A 22,256-nucleotide genomic window follows, 5' to 3' on the forward strand; every position below is an offset into this window, starting at 1 on the left:
GCTATTGCGCTCTGTGATCAGTGATCTTTGATGTTACTGTTGCAAAAAGATTGACTCACTGAGGGCTCAGATGATTAGCATTTTTTAGCAATAAAGTATTTTAAAACTAAGGTATGTACCTTGTTTTTGTAGACATAGTGCTATTGCATACTTAATAGACTACAGTATAGTATAAACGTAACTTTTTTTTGGCTACTGCAAAAAACTTTATTGTTTACGTTTGGTCCACCGCTTGGGAGAGGGCTCCAGGGTGGTTGAAAAGCTGCCTAGTGGCTGTGGAGAAAGACTTCAGGCGGAAGCCTTCACCAGGGGGATGCCAGAGGGGCCCCTCAAAGGCTGCTGGGCTCTGGAGGCTCCTGCTTGTGCTTGAGGGTGAGCCTTTGGGAAGAGATACTGGCGCAGCCCAGCCTAGGGACCAGGCAGCCTGCAGAGGTCGGTCATGTGGTCACTCATCTTCTTGATGAGTTTCACCTGCTCCTCCCGGAAGCGGCTCTCCCGGAAGTGGCTTTCCCGGAAGTCACGGAGCTGGGGGTCTGCGCGGGCAGAACCCACGGCATGCAGATCCAAAAGGACCTGGTTCAGGTTCTTCTCTAGGACCATGGTGGCTTCCATAGCGTCCTGGGTTTTGCCCCACTCATATTGGGACGGCTTTTGCAGTCCTGGAAGAGGGCACGACTGCTGCGCTGGGTTTGCATCTTCAAGAGACGCTCAGAGCACTCCAGCTTCTCCTCGGCCGGTTCGCGGACAAAAGTGGCCCACGCTTCCAGAGCCACATTGTCGCGTTCGAAATAGAAGCCCAGAGAGAGGTAGGTGCGGGAGGCCCGCAGATGCACATAGACCAGGTAGTGGTTGGCAGCCTCCACCTGGGTGAAATAATTCTGATGAACCTGGGAACTCATGGTTGACGGGCAATTAGGAGCTAAGCTCAAAAAATGGTGTTGGCTGGTCCCGGAGGCTGAGGATAGCTGTAGAGGTTGGTTCTGAAGGTGACTACTGGAAAAAAGGGTGGAGGGTGGTCGGAAGTTGGAGGAGGGGGGTGTCCCTGGGTCTGTTCTGTCCAAACATTGTTGAAGCAAGAGACAGATCCGTGGACCACTGAGTGCACTGCCTTACCTGCGCCGGGAAACCAAAAATTTGTATGACTTGCTTTACTGAGATACGGGCTTTATTGTGGTGGTCTGGAACTGGACCTGCAATATCTCTGAGGTACGCCTGTAGGTAGAAGTGGAATTTCTGGGTCCTAGGGCAGGTGAATGCTTAACGTTATGGGGAACTGCTAGACGGATTTCCGAAGTGGCCGTTTTGCCTTCCTGATGTTATTGTACCAGAGTCGTGTAGCTCCACATCCTTATTGGAATTTGATGTTGCCAGTTTTTAAATGTCAGCCATTATAGTGTGTGCATAATTGTATTTCATCTTTGTTTTAATTTGCATTTCCTTGATGACTAATGCTGTTGAGCCTTTTCTCCATGTGCTTATTGGACACTCATGTGTATTGTTATAACATATATTTTTGTTTTTTTTTGGCCACGTGGCATGTGGGAATCAAACCCGTGCCCCCTGCACTGGGAGCACAGAGTCTTAACCTCTAGGCAACCAGGGAAGTCCCTCATGTGTATTCTTTAGTGAACTGCCTGTTCTAGACTTTTTACTCATTTCAAAAATTGGGTTGTCTTTTTATGATTGAGGTTTGAGAAGTTCTTTGTATATTTTAGATCCAGAGGCTTGTCAGATATATGTTTTGTGAATATATTTGTGAATTTTCACCTGATCTGTGCCTAGTGTAATAATGTCTTTTCATAAATTTTAAAAAATTTGAGAAAATCTAGTGTATCGGATTTTCCCCTTATGATGAATGCTTTTTCATTCCTGTCTGAGAAATCCATATCTACTTCAGAGTTGCAAAGATATTCTCATTTGGTTTCTTTTGGCAGTTTTATTGTTCTAAGCTTTTATACTGATATGTATGATCCATGTTGAATTAACTTTTGTGTGTGGTGTAAGGCAAGAGTTACAGTTAATTTTTAGCCCTTAGAGATTTACCCCAAGCTGTTTGTTGCAGTACTATTTATTGAAAAAAAAAACTGTTTTCCCTCATTGAATTGCTTAGGTTCCTTGACCCCAAATCAGTTGGTTATATAAGTATGGATCTTTCTGGACTCTGTTCCACTGATTTATGTGTCTTTCATTACCAATACCACAGTGTCTTGATTACCATGGCTTCATAATAAGTCTTGAAATCTGTGCGTGTAAGTCCTTATCTTACTCTTTTTCAAGATTGTTTAGCTTTTCTAGGTTCTCAAGATGTTTTTAAAATCATCCATTTCTAAAAATAAAAGTTAAGATTTTGTAAAATTAAGGTTTAAATACATTGAAATGCACAGGTCTTACAAACATATATACCCGTGTAAGCCACACTTTTATCAGGACGTTTCGATAACCCCAGAAAGCTCCATTGTGGCCTTCTTGTCATTCTGAGTTCTCAGAAATAACTACTGTCCTGATTTCTATCATGTTTTGCCTTTTCTAGAACTTCTTGGAAAGGAAATCAAGCAATGTGTACGTTTGTGTGAAGGCTTCTCTCTCAGCATAATACTTTTGCTTTGTCTATCAGTGGTTTGTTCATTTTTATTGCTGAGTATGATTCCACTGAATGAATACAACACAATTTGTTCATTCTTTCACCTCTTGATGAACACCTGGGCTGCTACCAGTTTTTGGCTATTGTGAATAAAGCTGCTATGATTAAGTTTTGTAAAAGACTTTTTGTGGATAGGTGTTTTCATTTTTCTTAGGTAAATACCTTAGAATGGAATTGCTGGCTGTGGACTAAATATATGTTTAATACTTTAAGAAACTGCCATTATTTATTGCGTGGGTTGTTTTTTATTGTAGAAGATACAGAGATAGAGATAGATAACATATATCTCTATATACACTTTGTCCGATTTTATGAATATTTTCAGTTTACAGCCTGCTTAATCATTTAAAAGTGTGTTTTTGATAAGCAAAAATCTTTTTTAAAATAGCATTTTGATAAAGTTCAACTTTTCAGTTTTCTAATGGTTACTGAATTCTATATCCTATCTACAAAAGTTTATCTAGCCCAAGTTCACAAAAATATGTTCCTCCTTTTCCCCTTGACATCTTACAGTTTTTGCTTTTATGTTTAGGTCTATGTATCCTGTGACACTGATAAATTCACTTAGTTCTATAAGTTTTTGTTTTGGATTCCTTAGGATTTTCTATGTACACTGCTGTGTAGTCTGCAAATAAAAGTAGCTTCACTTTAAATTCCTTTTATATGCCTTTCATTTCTTTTTCTTACTATACTGCCTAGAACCTCTATGCAACACTGTACTAGAATTGGTGAGAGTGGACATTCCAGCCTTTTTCCTGATCTAAGTGAGAAAGCATTTAATATAATGTTAGTTGTAAGCTTCTCATAGATAATATTAGGTTTAAGTAGATTTCCTCTGTTTCTAGTTTGAGAGGTTTTTTTCTCTAAATTGTCAAAAGATTTTTCAGCACCTGTTGAGATTATTATAGCTCTCCCCCCCACACCTTATTCTATTAATGTGACAAATTTTATTAGTTGGTATTTGAATGTTAACCAACCTTGCATTCCTGTGATAAATCTCACTTGGTCATGTTGTGTTATATTTTGTAATATTTTGTGCAGTTTGATTTGCTAATATTGTGTTAAGGATTTTTCATAAAATGTTCATGAGGCATATTAGCCTGCAGTTTTCTTTTCTTGGATGTTTTTATCTGGTTGTGACATTAGGTTTATGCTAGTCTCATACAGTGAGGCTGAAATTGTGTTCCCCTCCTCCAGGTTTATAGAGTGGTTGTTTAGGATTGGCATTATATCTTCCTTAGGTATCTGATAAAACCACCAGGACAGCCATCTAGATCTGTAGTTTTCTTTGTGGGAAGATATTTAATTACAAATTCACTTTCTTTAATAGATATATGGTGATTTAGATTTTCTACTTCTTGAGTCAATATTGGTAATTTGTTTGTTCCAAGGAATTTATCCAGTTAGCCTGAGTTTTCAGATTATGAGAATGAAGTTTTGTCATTATCATTTTAATGTATGTGGAATCTGTAGAGATATATTCTCTTTCATTCCTGGTATTGATTATTTGTGTTTCACTCTATTTCATCAGTCTAGCTGGAGTTTTATCAATTTTATTAAATTTCTCAAAGAACCCACTTTTGTTGCCATTTTTCCTGACGTTTTGATTATTTCCTTTTATATCATTTTCCATTCTTTATTATTTTTTCTTCTGCATACTTTGAGCTTAATTTCCTCATTTAAAAATCTTTTTAGGTTGAAGCTTAGGTAATGTTTATTTTTCTCTTCTAATATTAATCTTTAGACTTGTAAGTTTACTTCTAAGCACTGTGTTAGCTGCATCCCACAAATTTTGGTACATTGTGTTTTTTTATTTCTAGTTTAAAATATTGTCTAATCCCCTTTACAATTTCTCCTTTGGTTTATGGGTTATTTAGAAGTATAATGCTTAATTTCCAACATTTATGGATTTTCCTGGAATCTTGTTATTAATTTCTAACTCAATTTCATTTTGTCAGAAAACAAACTCTGTAGGCTTTGAATTGTTTTAAGTTTGAGACTTGTTTTATGGCCCACAGTAGGGTCTATTTTGGTGAATATTCCATGTGCTCTTGGATAGACTATGAATTAGATTGAGTTGATTGTAATGTTGTTCACATTTTGTATATTCTTGATTTTTTGTTTACTTCTTGCTATAGACTGAATGTTTGTGTCCCCCCAAATTCATATGTTGAAATTATCTCAGTATGATGGTCTTGGGAGGTGGGGCCTTTGATAGGTAATTAGTTCATGAGGGTGGAGCCCTCATGAATGAGATTAGTGCCCTTATAAAAGAGACCTCAGAGACTCCCTTGCCCCTGCCACCATGTGAAGACATGGCAAGAAGACAGATGACTATGAACCAGGAAATGAGTCCTCACCAGACACCAAATCTGTTGGTGCCTTCATCTTGAACTTCCCAGCCTCCAGAACTAAGAAATTTCTGTTGTTTATAAGTCACCCAGTTTATGGTATTCTATTCTAGCAGCCCAAATGGGCTAAGGTACTTTGTCTATCCAGAACTAAGAACAGTTGACAGGCTTGAACTACCACTTGTACACAGATATTTTTCAATAGTATAATAATAAATACTACAGTACTACATGGTACATGGTTGACTGAATTCATGGATGCAGAGGAACCTAGGAAATGGAGGGCCAACTATAAGTTATCCTTGGATTAACCCCCATGTTGTTCAAGGGTCAACTGCATTGAAGTCTGCAAGTCTTAATTGTAAATTTATCATTTCTCCCATTCTGTCAAGTTTTGCTTCAGTTACAGACAATTATGATTGTTATATCTTCTTCATAAATTGACGTATTTGCCCTTATTAAATGTTTCTCTTTATATTTGGTAATTCTTACCTTGAAATCTATATTATCTAATATTAGTATGGTTATTCCAGCTTTCTTTTAATCAGTGTGTCTTCATCTTTTGACTTCTAACCTGTTTGAACACATCTATACATGATATAGTTAGTGCCTGATATTTTAAAAAAATCCAATCTAATGAGTGTTGTCTTTTAGCTGGAGTGTTTAGTTCTTTTACATTTAATTAAATTATGTGTTTGGGTTTATATTTATCATATTTTTAATTTTCTTCCTTGTGGGTTAATTGAACATATTCTAGTAATTATATCTCCTTGATTGGCTTAGTAGCTATAACTCTGTGTCCTATATTTTTAGTGGTTACTCTGGGTTTTACAGTATACACCCTTAACTTATAACAATATACTTTTAATATTTTACTACCTCACATTTCATGTAAGAACCATACAGCAGTATAATGCTATTTTCTCATTATTTTGTGCTATTGTAGTCTCACATTTTACTTCTACACCTTATAAACCCAAAATACATTGTTACTATTTTGATTTAAATAATCTTTTTAAAAAATCAAGAAATGAGAGGAAAAATATTTAATATTCTCTATTTGTGGTGCTCTTCATTTCTTTGTGTAAATATAAATTTCCATCTGGTATCATTTTCCTTCTTCCTGAATAACTTCCTTCCACATTTCTCATAGTATAGATTTTCTAGCTATGGATTTTTTCAGTTTTTTCTATTTTATAATTTTTTATTTTACCATAATTTTTAAGGGTATTTGCTCTGGATATAGAATTTTCATTGACAATGTTTTTATTTCAGCCCCTTAAAGACATTGTTCTATTTTCTCTGTTGCATTATTTCTGGTGAATCAGTGGAAACTATTATTTTTTCTCCTGTATGTTATGTGTCTCTTCTATGGCTGCTTTTAAGATTTTTATCTTTGGTTTATCACAATTTGATGATCATAAGTCTTAGTGTTTTTTTTCTTTGCTTATAATTCTTGGGGGTTATTGACCTTCTTCAATCTATGAGTTAATATTTGTCACCAAATTTGTAAAATTTCCAGCTGCTAGTTCTTCAAATATTTTCTCTACCCCAGTCTCTCTCCTCTCCTTTGGGACTCTAACTTCAAGTGTGTTACACTACTTTATATGGTCTTGTGGTTGAGACTGTTCTTTTATTCAGCCTTTCATCTCTTTGTACTTCATTTCAGATACTTTGTATTGCTTCATGTATATGTTTACTGATCTCTGCTTCTGTAGGGGTCTGATCTGCTGCTTACTTCATTCAGTGGATTTAAACAATTTCAGATAATGTATTTTTCAGTTTTAGAATTTGCATTTTTTAAAAAAATGAATGTTTTATTTTTTAGAGCAGTTTTAGGTTTATAGAAAAATTATGCAGGAAATACAGAGTTCTCATATACTACCCCCACCCCCAAGTACATAGTTTCTTTCCTCTACTAACACTTTGCATTAGTGTAATGTTGTTACAATTGATAAATCAGTATTGACACGTTATTATTAACTAAGTTCACAGCTTACATTAGGGTTCATTCTTTGTGTTGCCAGGTCCTATAGGCTTTGATGAATGCATAATGGCATGCATCTACCATTATGGTATCATACAGAATAGTTTCACCACCCTAAAATCCCCCGTGCCCCACCTATTATCCCTTCCTTCAGATCTTCCTCCAAACCCCTGGCAACCACTGTCTCCATGGTTTTACCTCTTCCAGAATGTAATATAGTTGGAATCATAATATGTAGCCTTTTCAGACTAGTTTCTTTCACTTAGCAATGTGCATTTAACATTTCTCCACGTCATTTTGTGGCTTGATAGCTGATTTTATTCTTACTGCTGAATGATATTCCATTGTATGCTGTTTGTTTATTCGTCCATCTATTGAAGGACATCTTGGTTGCTTCCAAGCTTTGGCAATTATGAATGAAGCTTCTATAAACATTCATGTACAGGTTTTGGTTTAGACATAAGTTTTCAACTCATTTGGGTAAATACCAAAGAAAACGATAGCTGGATCATATGGAAAGCCTATGTTTAGCTTTGTAAAAAAGCCACCCAACTGTTTTCCAAAGTGGCTGTACTATTTTGCATTCCCACCAGCAACAAGTGAGAGTTCCTGCTGCTCCACATCCTCATCAGCGTTTCTTATTGTCAGTGTTTTGGATTTTAGCCATCCTGATAGGTGTGTAGTGTGGTTTTTTTGTTTGTTTGTTTTAAATAGCTTTCATTACTCAACTGAGATTTTCTATTTGTTCTTATATTCTGGTTTTCTTGAAGTCCTTGAATTTAAGAGCTACTTAAAAATTTTTTTCCTGCTAATTCTATCCTCTCTGTCTTTTTTGACTTTGTTTCTCTTGACTGATTTTTCTTCTGTGCATCTCATTTTCTGCTTCTTTGCATGTCTAGATTTTTTTTTTTTATTGTATGCTCTACTTTATGGATGCTAAGTTCTTGGATGTCTAGATTTTGACATCTGTTTCACAGTGGTATGTTTTTCCAGCAGAAAGTGAATTGACTTGAGGAGCTCTTAACTCACTCAAGGCTTAAAAAAAAAGCCTTGGGTGGGTCTAGGGCTAGAGTAACCATATTTCTAAAGTGTGGCCCTTTTAGTCTGTCTGTTGAATGCCCATGGAGTTGAACAAAGTCTCTCCACCCTCACTGGTTGGAACTCTTGGCCCTGTGTGACTTTGGCGGGGGGTCAGCTCACAGTTTTTCAGAAGTTCTTTTCTCCTGTTAGTAGTTCATCACTTGGCCTCCTGGGGTCTTGCCCTGTGCATTCAGAACTTAGTATTTGGCCAAAGACTCAAGAGGACTCTTATGCAAGTTTTTGGAGTTTCTCTCTTTCGATAACTTCTGTCCAGTACCTGACCTAAAACTTCCAGTGATCTCAGTCACCTTCAACTCTTTGTCATCTCACCCCAGTGAGGTATCATGTTCTCCTTCAATTCCCTCTCCCGGTCCCATGCCTCTACCCTGTGCCCTAATGCATCACCCAGGCAGAAGATAGTCGGGGCCACCATGGGCCTCACCTCACTTGTTTCCCTTCCCTCAAGCCTAGCAGTCATGTACTGCCTGTTACCTACATCTGAAATCAGTTATTTAATGTGTCCTATCCAGTTTTCTAGTTATTTACAATAGAAGCAAAATCTGGTATCAGTTATCCCTTCATGGCTAGATAGCAAACATCCCACTCATTCTTTGTGTGTAGGATTTAATATTCTTCCCATGACTTTTGTGTTTCACAGCATCAATCTTATCTAGCATCTGAGGCGCTTGCTTTTTTCCCTTTCTAGAAGACAAGTCTAATAGTATCTGGGTACTTACTAGTGCTTTAGTTTGAACATATAAACTAGCATTTGTTAAGTAGCATGAACTAGCACATACCCAGGGCTCTCTGGGATTTTTATCCCACAGTGTGGAGTAGGCATTACCATTATCCCACTGTTCCAGGTGAGGGAAGGGAGGCTGAGATTGGAGAGATTTTCCTAATACCTCTCAGCTGGTACACGATGATTTTCTGACTCTAAAGCTCTGTACTCATAGATTTTACTGTAGTTTCTACTGTACTGGTATGTTCTCAAACCGACTTCTCAGATCCTCAGGGCTCTAAGAGTTAGAGGGAGGTTGAGTGGATAGAGACATGTCCCATCCCCACTCCACTTCACCTCCCCACTTGCTGTTTGCACTACAGCAGATAAACTTTTAACTGTTTAATTTATTAGAGTCCCCTGCAAAATATCTTAAAAATTTTTTTAAATTTATTTTTTAATTGAAATATAGCTGATTTATAGTGTTGTGTGAATGCTGTACAGCAGAGTGACTCAGTTATACACGTATATTCTTTTTTTTGTATTCTTTTCTATTATGGTTTATCACAGGATATTGAATATAGTTCCCTGTGCTATATAGTAGGACCTTGTTGTTTATCTATCCTTTACATAATAGTTTACTTCTCCATGCAAAATATCTTAAAAGAATTTCAGCAGCAAATCAAACAAACACATCTGTGCCACACTGGGTATTAATTTGCCCTTTAAAAAAAGTGGTTTCCCCTATGATGAGGAAGAAACTGCTAAGGAAGTGAGTAAAAGAAAATCCCCTTTGTAGCTTTCTGCTTCCCTTTGTGTGATGTTACAGGGAGTGTATGGGTTCTTCAGTCTGAATCCTGGCTCTGCTGCACGCTGAGCTGTAAGGTTGTCCTTAGTTTATTCAAGCATCCATGGCCTCAGCTACACAGTCTGCACAGTTAGGAAAAGAATACTTTCCTCAGTGTTTGGTTTGTTTTCAATAAACAGATCTGAAAAGCCTGGCCCTGCGTGGTTGGCAGGCTCTAAGGCGGCCCCCAGTTATCTCCACCTTCTGCTGTTTGTGCCCTTCTGTGATCCCCTCTTCTTGAATAGGGGCCAGACTTAGTGATTTGCTTCTAATGAAAAGAATATGGCAAAGGTGATGGGATGTCATTCCCAAGGTTAGGTGACAAAAAATTGTGCCCTCCATCTCGGGCACCCCATTATACTCTCTCCCTCGCTGGCTCTGATGGAGGCCACCTGCCGTGTTATGAGCTGTCCTGTGAAGAGGCCCATGTGGCAAGAAACTGATGTCTCTAGCAGACAGCCGGTGAGCACCAGAGGCCTGCCAGCAGCCATGGTAGTGAACTTGGAACTAGCTCTTTCCCCAGTGGAACCTTATAATGATGGCAGCCCCTGTTGATACCTGGATTGCAGACTGTGGTGGGCCCTGAGCCGGAGGCACCCAGCAAAGCCACGCCTGGCCTTCAGAAACTGTGAAAAATAAATGTGATTAAGCTGCTGAATTTCAGGATGATTTGTTATTAGCGATAGGTAACAAATACAGTGTCTGGCACAAAGCTTGATGCTCTGTTAATAATCCTTTTCTCTCCCCCTGGCTTTCTTCCTTTTGTATCCCAGGGGAATGGTGACCTTTGTGGTGGCCTGACTCTGCTCATCTGCAGGGAGGGTGCTCACACTGGACTCTGACCTAATTGGAAGTGGAATTCCCCAAAGCAAGCTCTCCCTATTCTCCCTTGTTTTTTTTTTTTTTTTGATAAATATTTCATTTGGGTGTGGTGAGAGGTGAAATTTACATCCTAATTGTTTCCAGAGCCAAGAGTTCTAATGCACAGAGTTCTGATGCACTCCAAACACGTGGAGTTACAGACAGAAATCGTGGTTCATGTTTGTAGCATCCCTTTTACAAACACTCCAGCTGTACTAGGGCCTTAAAACAAATACAGTGCCGCTCCACCACGGGAAGGTGATCCTGCATCACTTCCTGTGGAAGCACGTTAAGAGTATGTGTTCTTCGTGAGGTTTGTTATCCCCCTTTTCCTTCTCTCTTACATTCCCTGGCTGACTATGAAATTGAGTCTCTTCCCATGGGATGGCTTTGAAGTTTTATCTCTTCTCAGATATAGGGTCTCAGCTTTCAGGCCCCCACCGCCCACCCTTTTCCAAGTTCCGAATCGACAGATTGCAAACTGAGACGCCTGAAGTCTTCAGAGTATTGTTCATTTGATAAAATGTCCATCCTTTGGCGGCGCAGACACTTGTGGAATTCCTGGCGTCTCGCCTGCCAGAACGAATTTCATTCGATCACCCTGAGAATTGAAGAAAGCCAGAGTCTTAGATCTAAAGCAAGATGACTGAGGATGGTGTCCTCTATGTTTTTTTTAACCTTAAAGATTCTGAGATGTATTTTTTTTCCTTGTGAAATCTCAAACTGGGGGAGAAAAATCTCCTCTAGGTATTTTTGCTGGCCCCTAGCATCTGTTCCAGATGGTTGAGGAACAATTTTACTCTTTTTTAAAAAAAGGTTCTTTTTATAACACAATCAAGGTTCAAGAATCTGCTACATGCTGGTGGGGAATTGCTTGAAGGATATGGTCCCTTCATCCTTTCCTAAGTCAGCACTTAGAACCCTGCAGAGGACAGCAGGCTGGTAAGTGTTCCAGGCAGGCTTGTGCAAGGCAGTAGGGAGAGGGGCAGGTTTCTAAAATGCTTCATGTTGTCTGTCTGTCTGTATCATCGTGTATGTATACAGACACCTATTTGTATGTACTATCACTCAGAAATCTGAGGCTGCAAGCCACACCTAGCCCAGTGACCTCTCTCTAGTATCTCATACCCAATGTCATTAGATCTCTGAAAGCTACGCATCTGGATAGTGACATTTACACTCTGCCCTCCCTCTGGTTTGAATGCTTTTACTGGATCTTTGGTTAGATGGCAGCTACCATACCACCATCCGCCTCATGGGGGCAGCACCACTGCCTCTCGTTCATCAATGAACCCCTGATCCTTACAGCAGTGCCTGGCTCAGAGTAGGCACTCAACAGATATCTGTTAAATGTGGACTAAATCTTGCTGAACGTGTTGAGTAAAGAAGGAAGGGCCTGGTGAGAATTTTCAGAGGATTTACTCTAAAATGTTGCTGACCATCATGTTCATTCCATACCGCGGTGTCCTCTTAAGGAGGACTCGTGGGAGAAGGAACTTGCTTGTTTTAGGAAGGGGAATACTTGTGCCTCTCAGGGGGAAAAAAAAATCATGCTGCTTCACTTGTGTGGACATAGATTTCCTCTTCGGGCTGGCTGCTAGGAAACTCAAACTGTATGCTTGATTGACCTCTTGCAACAGCACGAGACTTTATGGAATGCTTTGTTTAATCAGGGCGGGTCCTGTAGTTCCTCTGCAAGCACACATTTCTCATTGACCCCTAATATTTTGTGATTGTGCTATATGTGTCTTCATAAATAGTCTTCAGTTCTGGGGAGTGAATGCATATAATACCATGGAAAGGGAGTAGGAATTAAAGGAACATTGCCAGGACAGCATGGTGTGGTGCAGGAAACAGAGGGGTTCCCTGGAAAAGAAGGGGAAAAATAGTGGAGGAGGAATGTGTGGTTTAGAGGATGAAAAACAGGGCTGGGCTCCCCTCCCAGGCCTTCAGGACGTTCCAGGAGCTGGTCTGTGAGGGCTGTTGGACTTTGACAACAGGGCAGGCATCTGGCTAGCATCTCTGGGTGAACATGTGGCCTGGAATCCTCTCGAAGTGGGGAAGGAGGCCAATCATGAGCGCTGGCTGCTTGGAGTCAGGTTTATATCTCTACTTTGGCTCTTTCAGTGGCCACTTGCCTTCTCTGAGCCTCGGTTTCCTATCTGTAAAATGGGGGTAATGACAGTGCGTCCTGCTAGGGTTCTCTTCCAGGTTCAATGAGGCAATAAACAGAAGTATCTGAAAACATGTCCAGTGCTCCTTTGTTAGTCATTGTCAGTACTGCATTGAGCCCACCATGGATTCGTCTCATCTGTAGTCATCTCATGGCCAGGGTGGAGCGGCCCTGGGAAGAGAGAGGGGGATACAGTCTCAATTAATTTCTGTACATTTATTAGTAGGCCTTTTTTAGAAACTTTTTTTTTTTTACCCAAACATTACCAGCCCTCCTTGGGTTGTCCCTGCGTTCAGTCAGCACCTTCTGTCTGTAGGCAAATCTCACAGAACTTGGCATCAGTAAAAATCACAAATACATTCTCAAAGTTTTGAAAAATAATGCTGAGTTGTTTTAACTGAAGCCCTCTTCTCAGCAGGGGTCAAAGGAATACATTTATGCACATTCCACAGTGAAACTCTAAAAATCCATCTTAACATCTCATTTTCCAGTTTCTCTCCACGGCAGCTGCCAAATCACCCCACCCCTATTTCCCTCTCTCTCTCTCTCTCTCAACTATCTTTCTTTGTTCTTCCCTTTCAGGCTGTGTTCCTCCAGCTTCCTCCTCTCTCCTGGGCTCTTCTGATTTCTGTATACCTTTAATTTAGAGAAAGGATCATCAAACTTTTCTGTAAAGGGCCAGATAGCAAATATTTTAGGCTTTCTGGGCTATAGGTTCTTTGTCACAATGGCTCAGCTCTGCCCTTGCAACTCGAAGGCAGCCAGAGATAAGGAAATGAATAGGCATAGTTGTGTTTGAATAAAATTTTATTTAAAAAAACAGGAAGTGAAGTAGGTTTGGTCCACGGGCTGTGATTTTGGACTCCTGATTGCAAGCAATTTAGGAATTTTTTTTACCTTCATCAATTGATCTTTCTTTCTTTCTTTCACCACACTCAGCAAAATTGAAGATTCTGTTATGAATGTATCTGTCTTTGGGGGACCAGGAAGGTGGTGGGTGTTGTAAATAACCATTCATATTTTGTCCATTTCCTGTTGATTAAACAGGTCAAAATGATTCTTTGCCTATAAGGTCAAACAGGTCAAAATGATTCTTTGCACACCCTGCCTATAAGACACATGTATTTGGTACCACTGAGCGCTGAAGTTAGTGTGACAGGTTTCCCAGGTTCCTAGGTGAAGGGTGTGTGTGTGTGTGTGTGTGTGTGTGTGTGTGTGTGTGTGTGTGTGTGTGTGTGTGTGTGTGTGTGTGTGTGTGTGTGTGTGATGTTTAGGACCAGAGTTCTCTTGGCCAATGATGGGAAAAATTATGGTCCTATTTTTTGGCCTCTTTCACTTTTTCATTTGATTCTGGGAAGATCCTCACATCAAATTGTGTAATGGAAAAAGTACTGGATCAGAGCCAGAGGATCTGATTGCATTTTGGTTGTGGTATTACTTCTGTGTTGGACCTTGGCAAGTCCATCCACTCCCTGGTTTAGTTCTGTCAGGTATTAAACTAGAATCTTTGATCACCAAATCTTTCAGCAGTTGACTCTTACTCAGATGAAATCTCACCTGGAGTTCGGGTGTACATGGAATGAAGTGGGGCGGGGGCACCAGAGCCCGGCTCAGAACCCCTTTGGCCCATCACTCAGTCACATCCCCACCTGAGGGGAACCCAGGAGCATCTCCCGGAACCCAGGGGCTCTAGGCAGCATAGACTAAAGGTCACTAAACTATGATTCTTTGGCTTCTGTCTGCACTTCGGCCATCACCCAGTGTTCCACGCATCTCAGAAATCGTTTATGCTCCTTCAAAATGGCGGAGACTTATACGTTTGTCCTGATATACTTACTCACCGTCTCTTTTCCTGGTTGGCTCTTTACTCCTCCCAATTTTCATGCCTAACTCCTGCACTCCTTTACTTATCCTTTATGGCCCAACTCCAGAAACCCACTTCTAAGGTTCACCTAACTAATTCTTCCTTTTTTTTTTTTTTTTGGCGGTACGCGGGCCTCTCACTGTTGTGGCCTCTCCCGTTGCGGAGCACAGGCTCCGACGCGCAGGCTCAGCAGCCATGGCTCACGGGCCCAGCCGCTCCGCGGCATGTGGGATCTTCCCGGACCGGGGTACGAACCCGTGTCCCCTACATCGGCAGGCAGACTCTCAACCACTGCGCCACCGGGGAAGCCCTAACTAATTCTTATAGAAAACTTTTGGAAGAGCCACTAATTCTAGAAGAATCTCAGGTCGCAGCTTTCAGATATCCTGTTTAAATGGACCTTTCCTCCCTACACCTAAGAACTTAGGAGGATACAAATTCTGACCAGCAGAAGTTGGCGTGGTTCCCACGGGGCCATCTTGGAAGGAAGCATCATCCCCAGTTCTGGAACATGCCTGGCACTGTTGAATCACAGAATTCGCCTTTGAGAGGTCGCCACAGTGTTATTTAGCTCATTTTATTTAGATTTCCTCTCCTCTGTTGACTTTTTTCCCCGTCATCAAAAAGTAAGGATGTTTGGGCAAGAAAATAGAATTCTGGCCGTCGAGTGGAAGGGAGTTTGGGGAATGAATGACTTGCAGGTTGAAAAGGCTTCCTGCGAGACCTCAGTGGGGAGAATGTTAGAAAGTCAGACTTGCCAGCGTTGGATGTGAATAGCCTACGTCCTTGCCACGGAAGAGCTGCTTCTGCAGGATTCTGTGTCAAGGGGCTCTTTTTTCCGTCTGGATGGGTGACAGGGTTTGTAGTCCCAGCTCTGTCCAGATCCCACTGCTCTGCTGTCCACCTGGGCCCTTCTGACCTCAGAGGAGGCTGGGATGGAGCTGTGACTGGGCCAAACCTGACATAAATGGAAATAGGGATTCAAAGACAGAAAAGAAAATGATTTAGAAAGGAAACCCGAAGAAACTACAATCAGCCGCAGGTGGCTAAATCTCCATTAGCCTCCCGCTGTGCTGTTGTTCTGTAGCCAACTTGGATTATCCAAAGACAATGTTTAAAAGCCATTTTAACTAAAGTAGCAATCATGTAAAACCTTTACTCAGAATATATGTTTATCTGCACTTTCCTCTGAACAATTTCTGTTGAGGAATCACATGAAAAATCGAGGTCAAAAAAGACTGGTAAAGAGGGAAGATGTTTTGAGCAAGGCATACAACATTCGACATTAGCTCTTTGTGACTGAATGATTTTCAGTTGTTCCCTCTAACTAGGGTGACTGTCTTGGTTTGCCCATGACAGTCCTGGTTTTTATCTGTGGTCATGGCATCATGATTAGTAACATCCCCCTCGACTCTTAAAAGTGTTTCGATCTGGACAATAAATTAAATGGTCCCTCTGTTTACATATGCGGGGAAAGGTCCAGTCTCTGGGAAGGTGTAGGAGGTGATGTTGTAGCCAGATCCTTTTCATATGCAGTGGTCCGAAACTTAGACCTCAAGGTCTTGAACTATGAAACATGTCCTCATTGACAGATGCATTTATCACAATTTACACATTTTGCTCTAGCATACTAGAATCTTAAATTCCTTATTACAATGTGAGGCATATTGTAGACCAAATTTTTCTCATTTTTAAGAATCACACCTGGGGACTTCCCTGGTGGCACAGTGTTTAATAATCTGCCTGCCAATGCAGGGGACATGGGTTCGAGCCCTGGTCCGGGAAGATCCCACATGCTGTAGAGCAACTAAGCCCGTGCGCCACAACTACTGAGCCCGCGAACCACAACTACTGAAACCCACATGCCTAGAGCTGGCACTCCGCAGCAGAGAAGCTACTGCAATGAGAAGCCCGCGCACCGCAACGAAGAGTAGCCCCCACTCGCCGCAACCAGAGAAAGCCCGTGCACAGCAACGAAGACCCAACGCAGCCAAAAAAAAAAAAAAAGAAAGAATCACACCTGGGTTGATATGTTTGTTGACGAGTTGGTGGTCTATTTGCCATTCTTTGCCGCGCTGGGGATGGTTGTAGGGTGTGTCTGTAACTCTGGTTGTGCCTCTACCTCACATCTCCGGGAGGCTGAAGGAACCTTCCCAAATTGGGACGACGGTGTGTCCACTGCCTTCAAGATCATTCCTGTGCTCAGACTTTACGTTCGTATTAGTACCAATTGCTTGCTGCTATATATAATGAACAGAAAGTGCCATGGCTATTTCGGTTCTACCTTTCTTCTCACAGACTGAGCCAACTTTGACCCGTGGATTTGACTATTTGATGGTTATGTGGCCATGATTGAATGACTTAAACTTTCTGAGCTTATTTCCCCATCTGTGAAGGATCTAACAGTGCCTGTCTTCTCTTCTTGAGTGCTAAGGTGAGCCTCAGGTCCAGTGATGTCTGGAGGACGTGTGCTTTCCATACAGATGAAAGGCAGTTTTGTCATCCTGCTGGTGTATGGAGAGTAGTAATTAGCCAATTCCTGGCAGCTTAACCATGGTTTAAAATAAGCCCTTATTCTAATATTACCTCCCTTCCTTTTGGTCAGAGTACTATGATTTCCTTTTAGAGGATGACGTTTCTTGTCTTGTGAGCTTTAGTTTCTTCATCTATAAAATGGGGACAGTTATAGCATCTAAGACCCACACATGGCCACTTGGAGTTTTTCCTGTCCTAGAACTTTATGCCTCCATCAGTTTTTATGAAAAGAAAAACTCATTCTGCTCCTGAGTGATGGAAGTAGGACAAGCCAGCCAAGTCCCCTCTGACCTGTGAAGTTCAAATTAATTAATTCATGCATTGAGCAAATGTTTATTGACATCTTTGTGTCAGACAATGTGTGCCAAGTCTTTTTTTAAAAAAATTAATTTATTTATTTTTGGCTGCATTGGGTCTTCGTTGCTGTGCGCGGGCTTCCTCTAGTTTCGGCGAGCAGGGGCTACTCTTTGTTGCAGTTCGCAGGCTTCTCATTGCAGTGGCTTCTCTTGTTGTGGAGCATGGGCTCTAGGCACACGGGCTTCAGTAGTTGTGGCACGCGGGCTCTAGAGCGCAGGCTCAGTAGTTGTGGTGCACAGGCTTCGCTGCTCCACTGCATGGGGGATTTTCCCGGACCAGGGATCGAACCCATGTCCCCTTCATGGGCAGGCGGATTCTTAACCACTGCGCCACCAGGGAAGCCCCGCCAAGCCTTTTATGTATTTTTTCTCATTTAATCCTCAGCACATATTATGCGTTGGGTCTTGCTGCTTGCTTTGCAGATGAAGAAATGGAACTCATGGAATTTAAGCAACTTGCCCAAGATTACATAGCAAGCATGTTTTGAGGCTGAGATTTGAACTTGGATCTGTCCAACTCCATAGCCCATATTTTCTTTGCCGTGGCACTTGGCCTCCTTGCTAGGAGAAGAACAGTTGAAAGCATATTTTATCTAAGATGCTACGGAGTGATTGTCCCTTCTGTTCTGAGTGCCTGCAGCAGTAATGAAGGGTTCTGTGAGTATGAAGGATGTGGTGGGTGGGGGCATCTATTGGTCTTATCTGTCTAGCGTACCTTCCTTCCCCTTCCTCTTCCTCCTCCTCCTCCTCCTGATGATGATCATGATGGCAGACTCCTTCCTTTGGGAGATACACCCCACTGGCCCATTCCATTTAATTCTTGTGGGGTTGTCAGTTACAGAACCAGCTCCTCTGACCACAGGAGATTATGGCTGATCCAAGCCTAGCCAATCAGAATACTCTTCCCCTGGCCACAAAGGCTTGGTCCAAGGGGTGGGCACATGACCCAAACCAGCAATTAAGTTTCTTCCCTAGGTCTTATATATACTGGAGAAGGAAGATATTTTCTTTTGGGCCTCTGGGATGTTAAATAAAGATCCTGGATGCAGCCAGCTGCCCTTCCAGGCAGGTGGAGTCATGGGAAGCCAGAGAGAATGGAATTGACCTGCAGAAGGAAGCTAAGGAATGAGATAGCCTGGAAATACACTAAAAAATCACCCCCCATCCCCACTTTTCTTGTTTTTTTGAGTTTTATCTGTTATTTATAAGCGACTAATACAAGATGCTTCCCAGCATATGTTTGCAGAAACCCGGGATCTGGGAAGTGATTTCCTTTACCCGTGAGTGACAGGCAGGGGAGCCGGCAGTGGTGGCAAAACTGGACCATGTTTATGGTCATGTGTTGTGTGTTGTGTGTGTGTGTGTTTTCCCCAAGGATAAGCCATGTAGTCATTTGTTTGTTCCCTTTGGTTTGATCCACTCAAATAGCCCCTGTGTACCTGCCGTGGTCCGGGGACCTTGCAGGTGCTGGAGGTCTGGCGGCGGCCAGCAGCCCTGCTCCCAGCCCTCTTGGGACTCACAGTCCAGAGCCCTCTCTTCCCTGCAGCCTCCACGGCCCTCCTCTCAGCAGGCTGTGTTGGCTATTTAGAATCTACTACTTGGGGAGCCAAATTATTTACAAATTCTTTTTACTGGAGCATCCAAAGGCTTAAAGCCAGATTCTGTTTCTGAGGCTGGGGTCAGAGCTCCTTTCAGAGATACTTCCCTTGTCTTATTTCTCTCTCTACTTTATCCCCAGGAGATCATGCATTCAGGACAGGTCTCTTGCCAGAATCCTTCCTAGGGGAGTGTTTGAACTCATTTGAATATGTTTCTCTCTGTTCCTTTGAATTTAAACTCACTTGTGGGCCCTGATGGACCTTGAGGAAGAAGGTTATACCTACTTACGAGAACAGAGGGGCACAGAGGGTCTTGATGCTGTGCAGAACCTGGTGGTTGTGTCTGCTGCCAGGCCCCCATCCCCACTGGGCCTCCTCCTGCCCTCTTCCTATATCCCTCCCACCCCCTGCAAGCCTTTCCTGCTCCACATTTCCTTTCCACCTGGTTATCATGGCACCAGGTTGAGCTTCTCTGTAGGATCTTTCCTAAATGAATGTGTTCCTTTGGGTGCTGTCCAGCTCCAGGACATCCTGGCCCCCAAGCGCCTGGGACTGTGCTTCAGGGAGAGGACCAGAAATAGAGAATAGAAGATCTGGGGCCAGGGACACTGGGTAGGGATGGTTAGAATATTAGTTCAAGGCAAAGATAAACAGAATTGAACTGGGGAAGTGGAAGAGGGAGGGGAAGCGTGGGCAGAAGGATTTGGAAAGTTAAGGGGGTACAACAGAGAGGGAAGATGGTGTGCGTAGAATCACATAACTGGATGGTGCTGGAGAGCTGGGCTTGGAGGCTGGGTCCTCCTGACTGTGGCCAGTGCTCATTTGACAGTTTATTCAGTTGTCTCCCAGGCACAGACCTCATCTCAACTGCTGCTTCCCCAGGGAAGATGCCTCCAACTCGCCAGCTTAGAACAGGTTCCATGTGATACAGTCTCACAATGTCACATGACCTTCGCCAGACACAATCACCCCTAAGTGAGTGCTCGAGTGATAACTTGCCCACTGCCTGCCTTCTTCCTGGGAGTCATGCTGGTCTTGTTCATCACAGGAGCCCCAGTAAAACGTCTGGGACATGTTAGGCTCTCAAAAAATGTTCGTGGAGTGACTAAGGGAATAAATGCTGGAGCTGTAGATTTCTGATTTTCTTTACAAGCTTTTGGGCTGAGATATTCATCTACCTCCATCAGGACTTCCTGGCAAAGAGGGAGATTGACTGTATAATCATTGCCATTCACATGCATTTTATCTCAAGCCAGTTTTATTTTACTCCACACAAAAATACAAATAAAAAATATTTATGTGAACTTCCAGAAAGATACATGGGAAATGAAGAAGCCACTTAAAGACAAGGTGAGGGATACTGTATTGGCCACCAGAAGTAATCAGCTTCAGTTCTTCTGAGGGACGGAGAAGGCAGGGACTTGGAATCTCAGAGGAAAGACTCCAGGCTCCATGCTCCACCCCCCTTCCCCCTGCAGCTCCCGCATCACATGGCTGCCTCAATTTCCACCATGAAAAGTTACTGATACTTTGAATCTTTGGATTCCAATTAAATGTCAAGACTTGCTTTGAAGGGGTTGTATTCTGAACTGTTGGGAGAGCCTGAGATCGGGGGACATGGGAACAGATGGGGAGTGAGTGAAGGCAGTTACAAGAAGGCAGGGCCCCAGAATGGGGTAAGGAGAAGGCAGCGTCAGGGAGAGAGAAAAAGAGAGACAGGGCAGAGTTGTGTTCTAAACACAGGCACTGGCCTCTTCTTGAGACTCTTCTCCCACTAATTGAAGGAGCCTGGGGCTGGGAGATAGGAGACTTATTTTCGATAAATTATGCTTGACCGAGTGCCTGTTATATTCCAGGCACTGTTCTGGGCAAAGGAGCTACAGTGGAGAAACAACACATAGTCCCTCTTTTCATGGCCTCAGTTGATAAATGTGCAGAGACAGGAGTCAGCGAAGGTTATGGGGGTTCTTTACATTCAATAACCAGGAAAGAGGTCTTTGGAGAGGTGCGGCTTAAGCTGAGAGTTGAAAGCTAAGCTATGCAGAGAAGGAAAAAGCACTTCTGACAGAAGGAACTGCAAGTGCAAAGGTCCTGGGGCAGAAGTGACCTTTGTGGGCTAGAAGGGCTGGAAGGTAGTAGTGTGGGTGGAGCAGAGTGAGTAGGGGTTGTCGGCACCCGGTGAGGGTGGGCAGGTGAGTGGGGGACAGTCATGCTGGGTGAGTAGGCATGGTAGAAGGTTGGGCAGTCGGGATGCTGAGGAGTTTTGAACAGAGAAGTGATAGGACCTGAATCCAATTTTACAGACATCACCCTGGCTGCTCTGGTAGTGGGGGATATAATGGGGAGAAGGGAGGATGTGGGGGAATTGGGAGGAGGCTGTCAAGGAAGAGACCATTTAGAATTGGATAAAGGTGAAGGCAGTGGAGAAATAAAGGGACCAATTTGGGAGCTTCTGGCTTTTACCTCTGGTCCTATTATTGGCGGACCCTGCATTTTGGTCCTCAGTTTCCCCATCTATTAAATGAGAGCTACTCTCGAATGCTCTCCTAGCTCTGGGTACCTTGGAGGGTCTGTTCACTCTGGCCCTGGGAGCTTTTCCAAGGTCTATGTCTGTCTGCTTTTTCTCTCAAGGCTGCAAAACCCTCACTGGAAAGAATTTCGATTTATGGCTTAAAGATAAATTTCCTAACTTTCTAAAGTCTGTTCATATTTTAAGCGCGTGACTATCTTGTGTCCTTGTTTCTTGGTGGGAGGTGGTGGGTGAGGGTGTTATATACATTATTAATAAAATATGAGTACACTGAAAACATTTATCTTCATGTAACTTATGTGGGAAACATGATCGTCGGCGGAGCTTTTTGGCAAGCAGTTGGAAATGCATGTTTGCCCCAAACCTTTGAAAGCCCTTGATCAGGCTGGGGTCTTTGTTTCCAACAAAGCCCTTGACCCCTCGTGGTTTCAGTTCTGTTTACTCCTGGCAAGCGTTTCTGGTTCAAAGGGGGAATCTTTAAAAGCTGGATTGGGAAAGTCTATAAAATCTTAACGCATCTTTGACATCAAATAGCTCTTTCAAAGCAGTGATTTGATGAAGTAAATAGGAGCGGGGCAGCACAAGCCATATGGAACGCATTTTCCATAACTGCTCCACACTTGAATAACAAAGGAGAAAAGTTCTTGGCACGGGGAGTTTGGGATTTTAATGACCCTTAAATATTTGGCTTAGTTGCCAGATGTGTTTTACC

At 42.4% G+C, this 22,256-nt stretch overlaps 1 protein-coding gene across 1 annotated transcript; it reads right to left on the reverse strand.

The window, feature by feature from the left end:
- Positions 1-408: 408 nt before the first annotated feature.
- Positions 409-899, reverse strand: LOC309794747 (ferritin light chain-like; the record flags this gene model as incomplete). Its single annotated transcript, XM_082606640.1, has 2 exons — positions 409-533; positions 635-899. The coding sequence occupies 2 exons, from the start codon at positions 897-899 to the stop codon at positions 409-411; spliced, it is 390 nt and encodes a 129-aa protein (XP_082462766.1).
- Positions 900-22,256: the final 21,357 nt, after the last annotated feature.

Source organism: Mesoplodon mirus (genome assembly GCF_964341445.2).
Source record: "Mesoplodon mirus genome assembly, chromosome: 19".
Lineage (NCBI taxonomy): Eukaryota > Metazoa > Chordata > Mammalia > Artiodactyla > Ziphiidae > Mesoplodon > Mesoplodon mirus.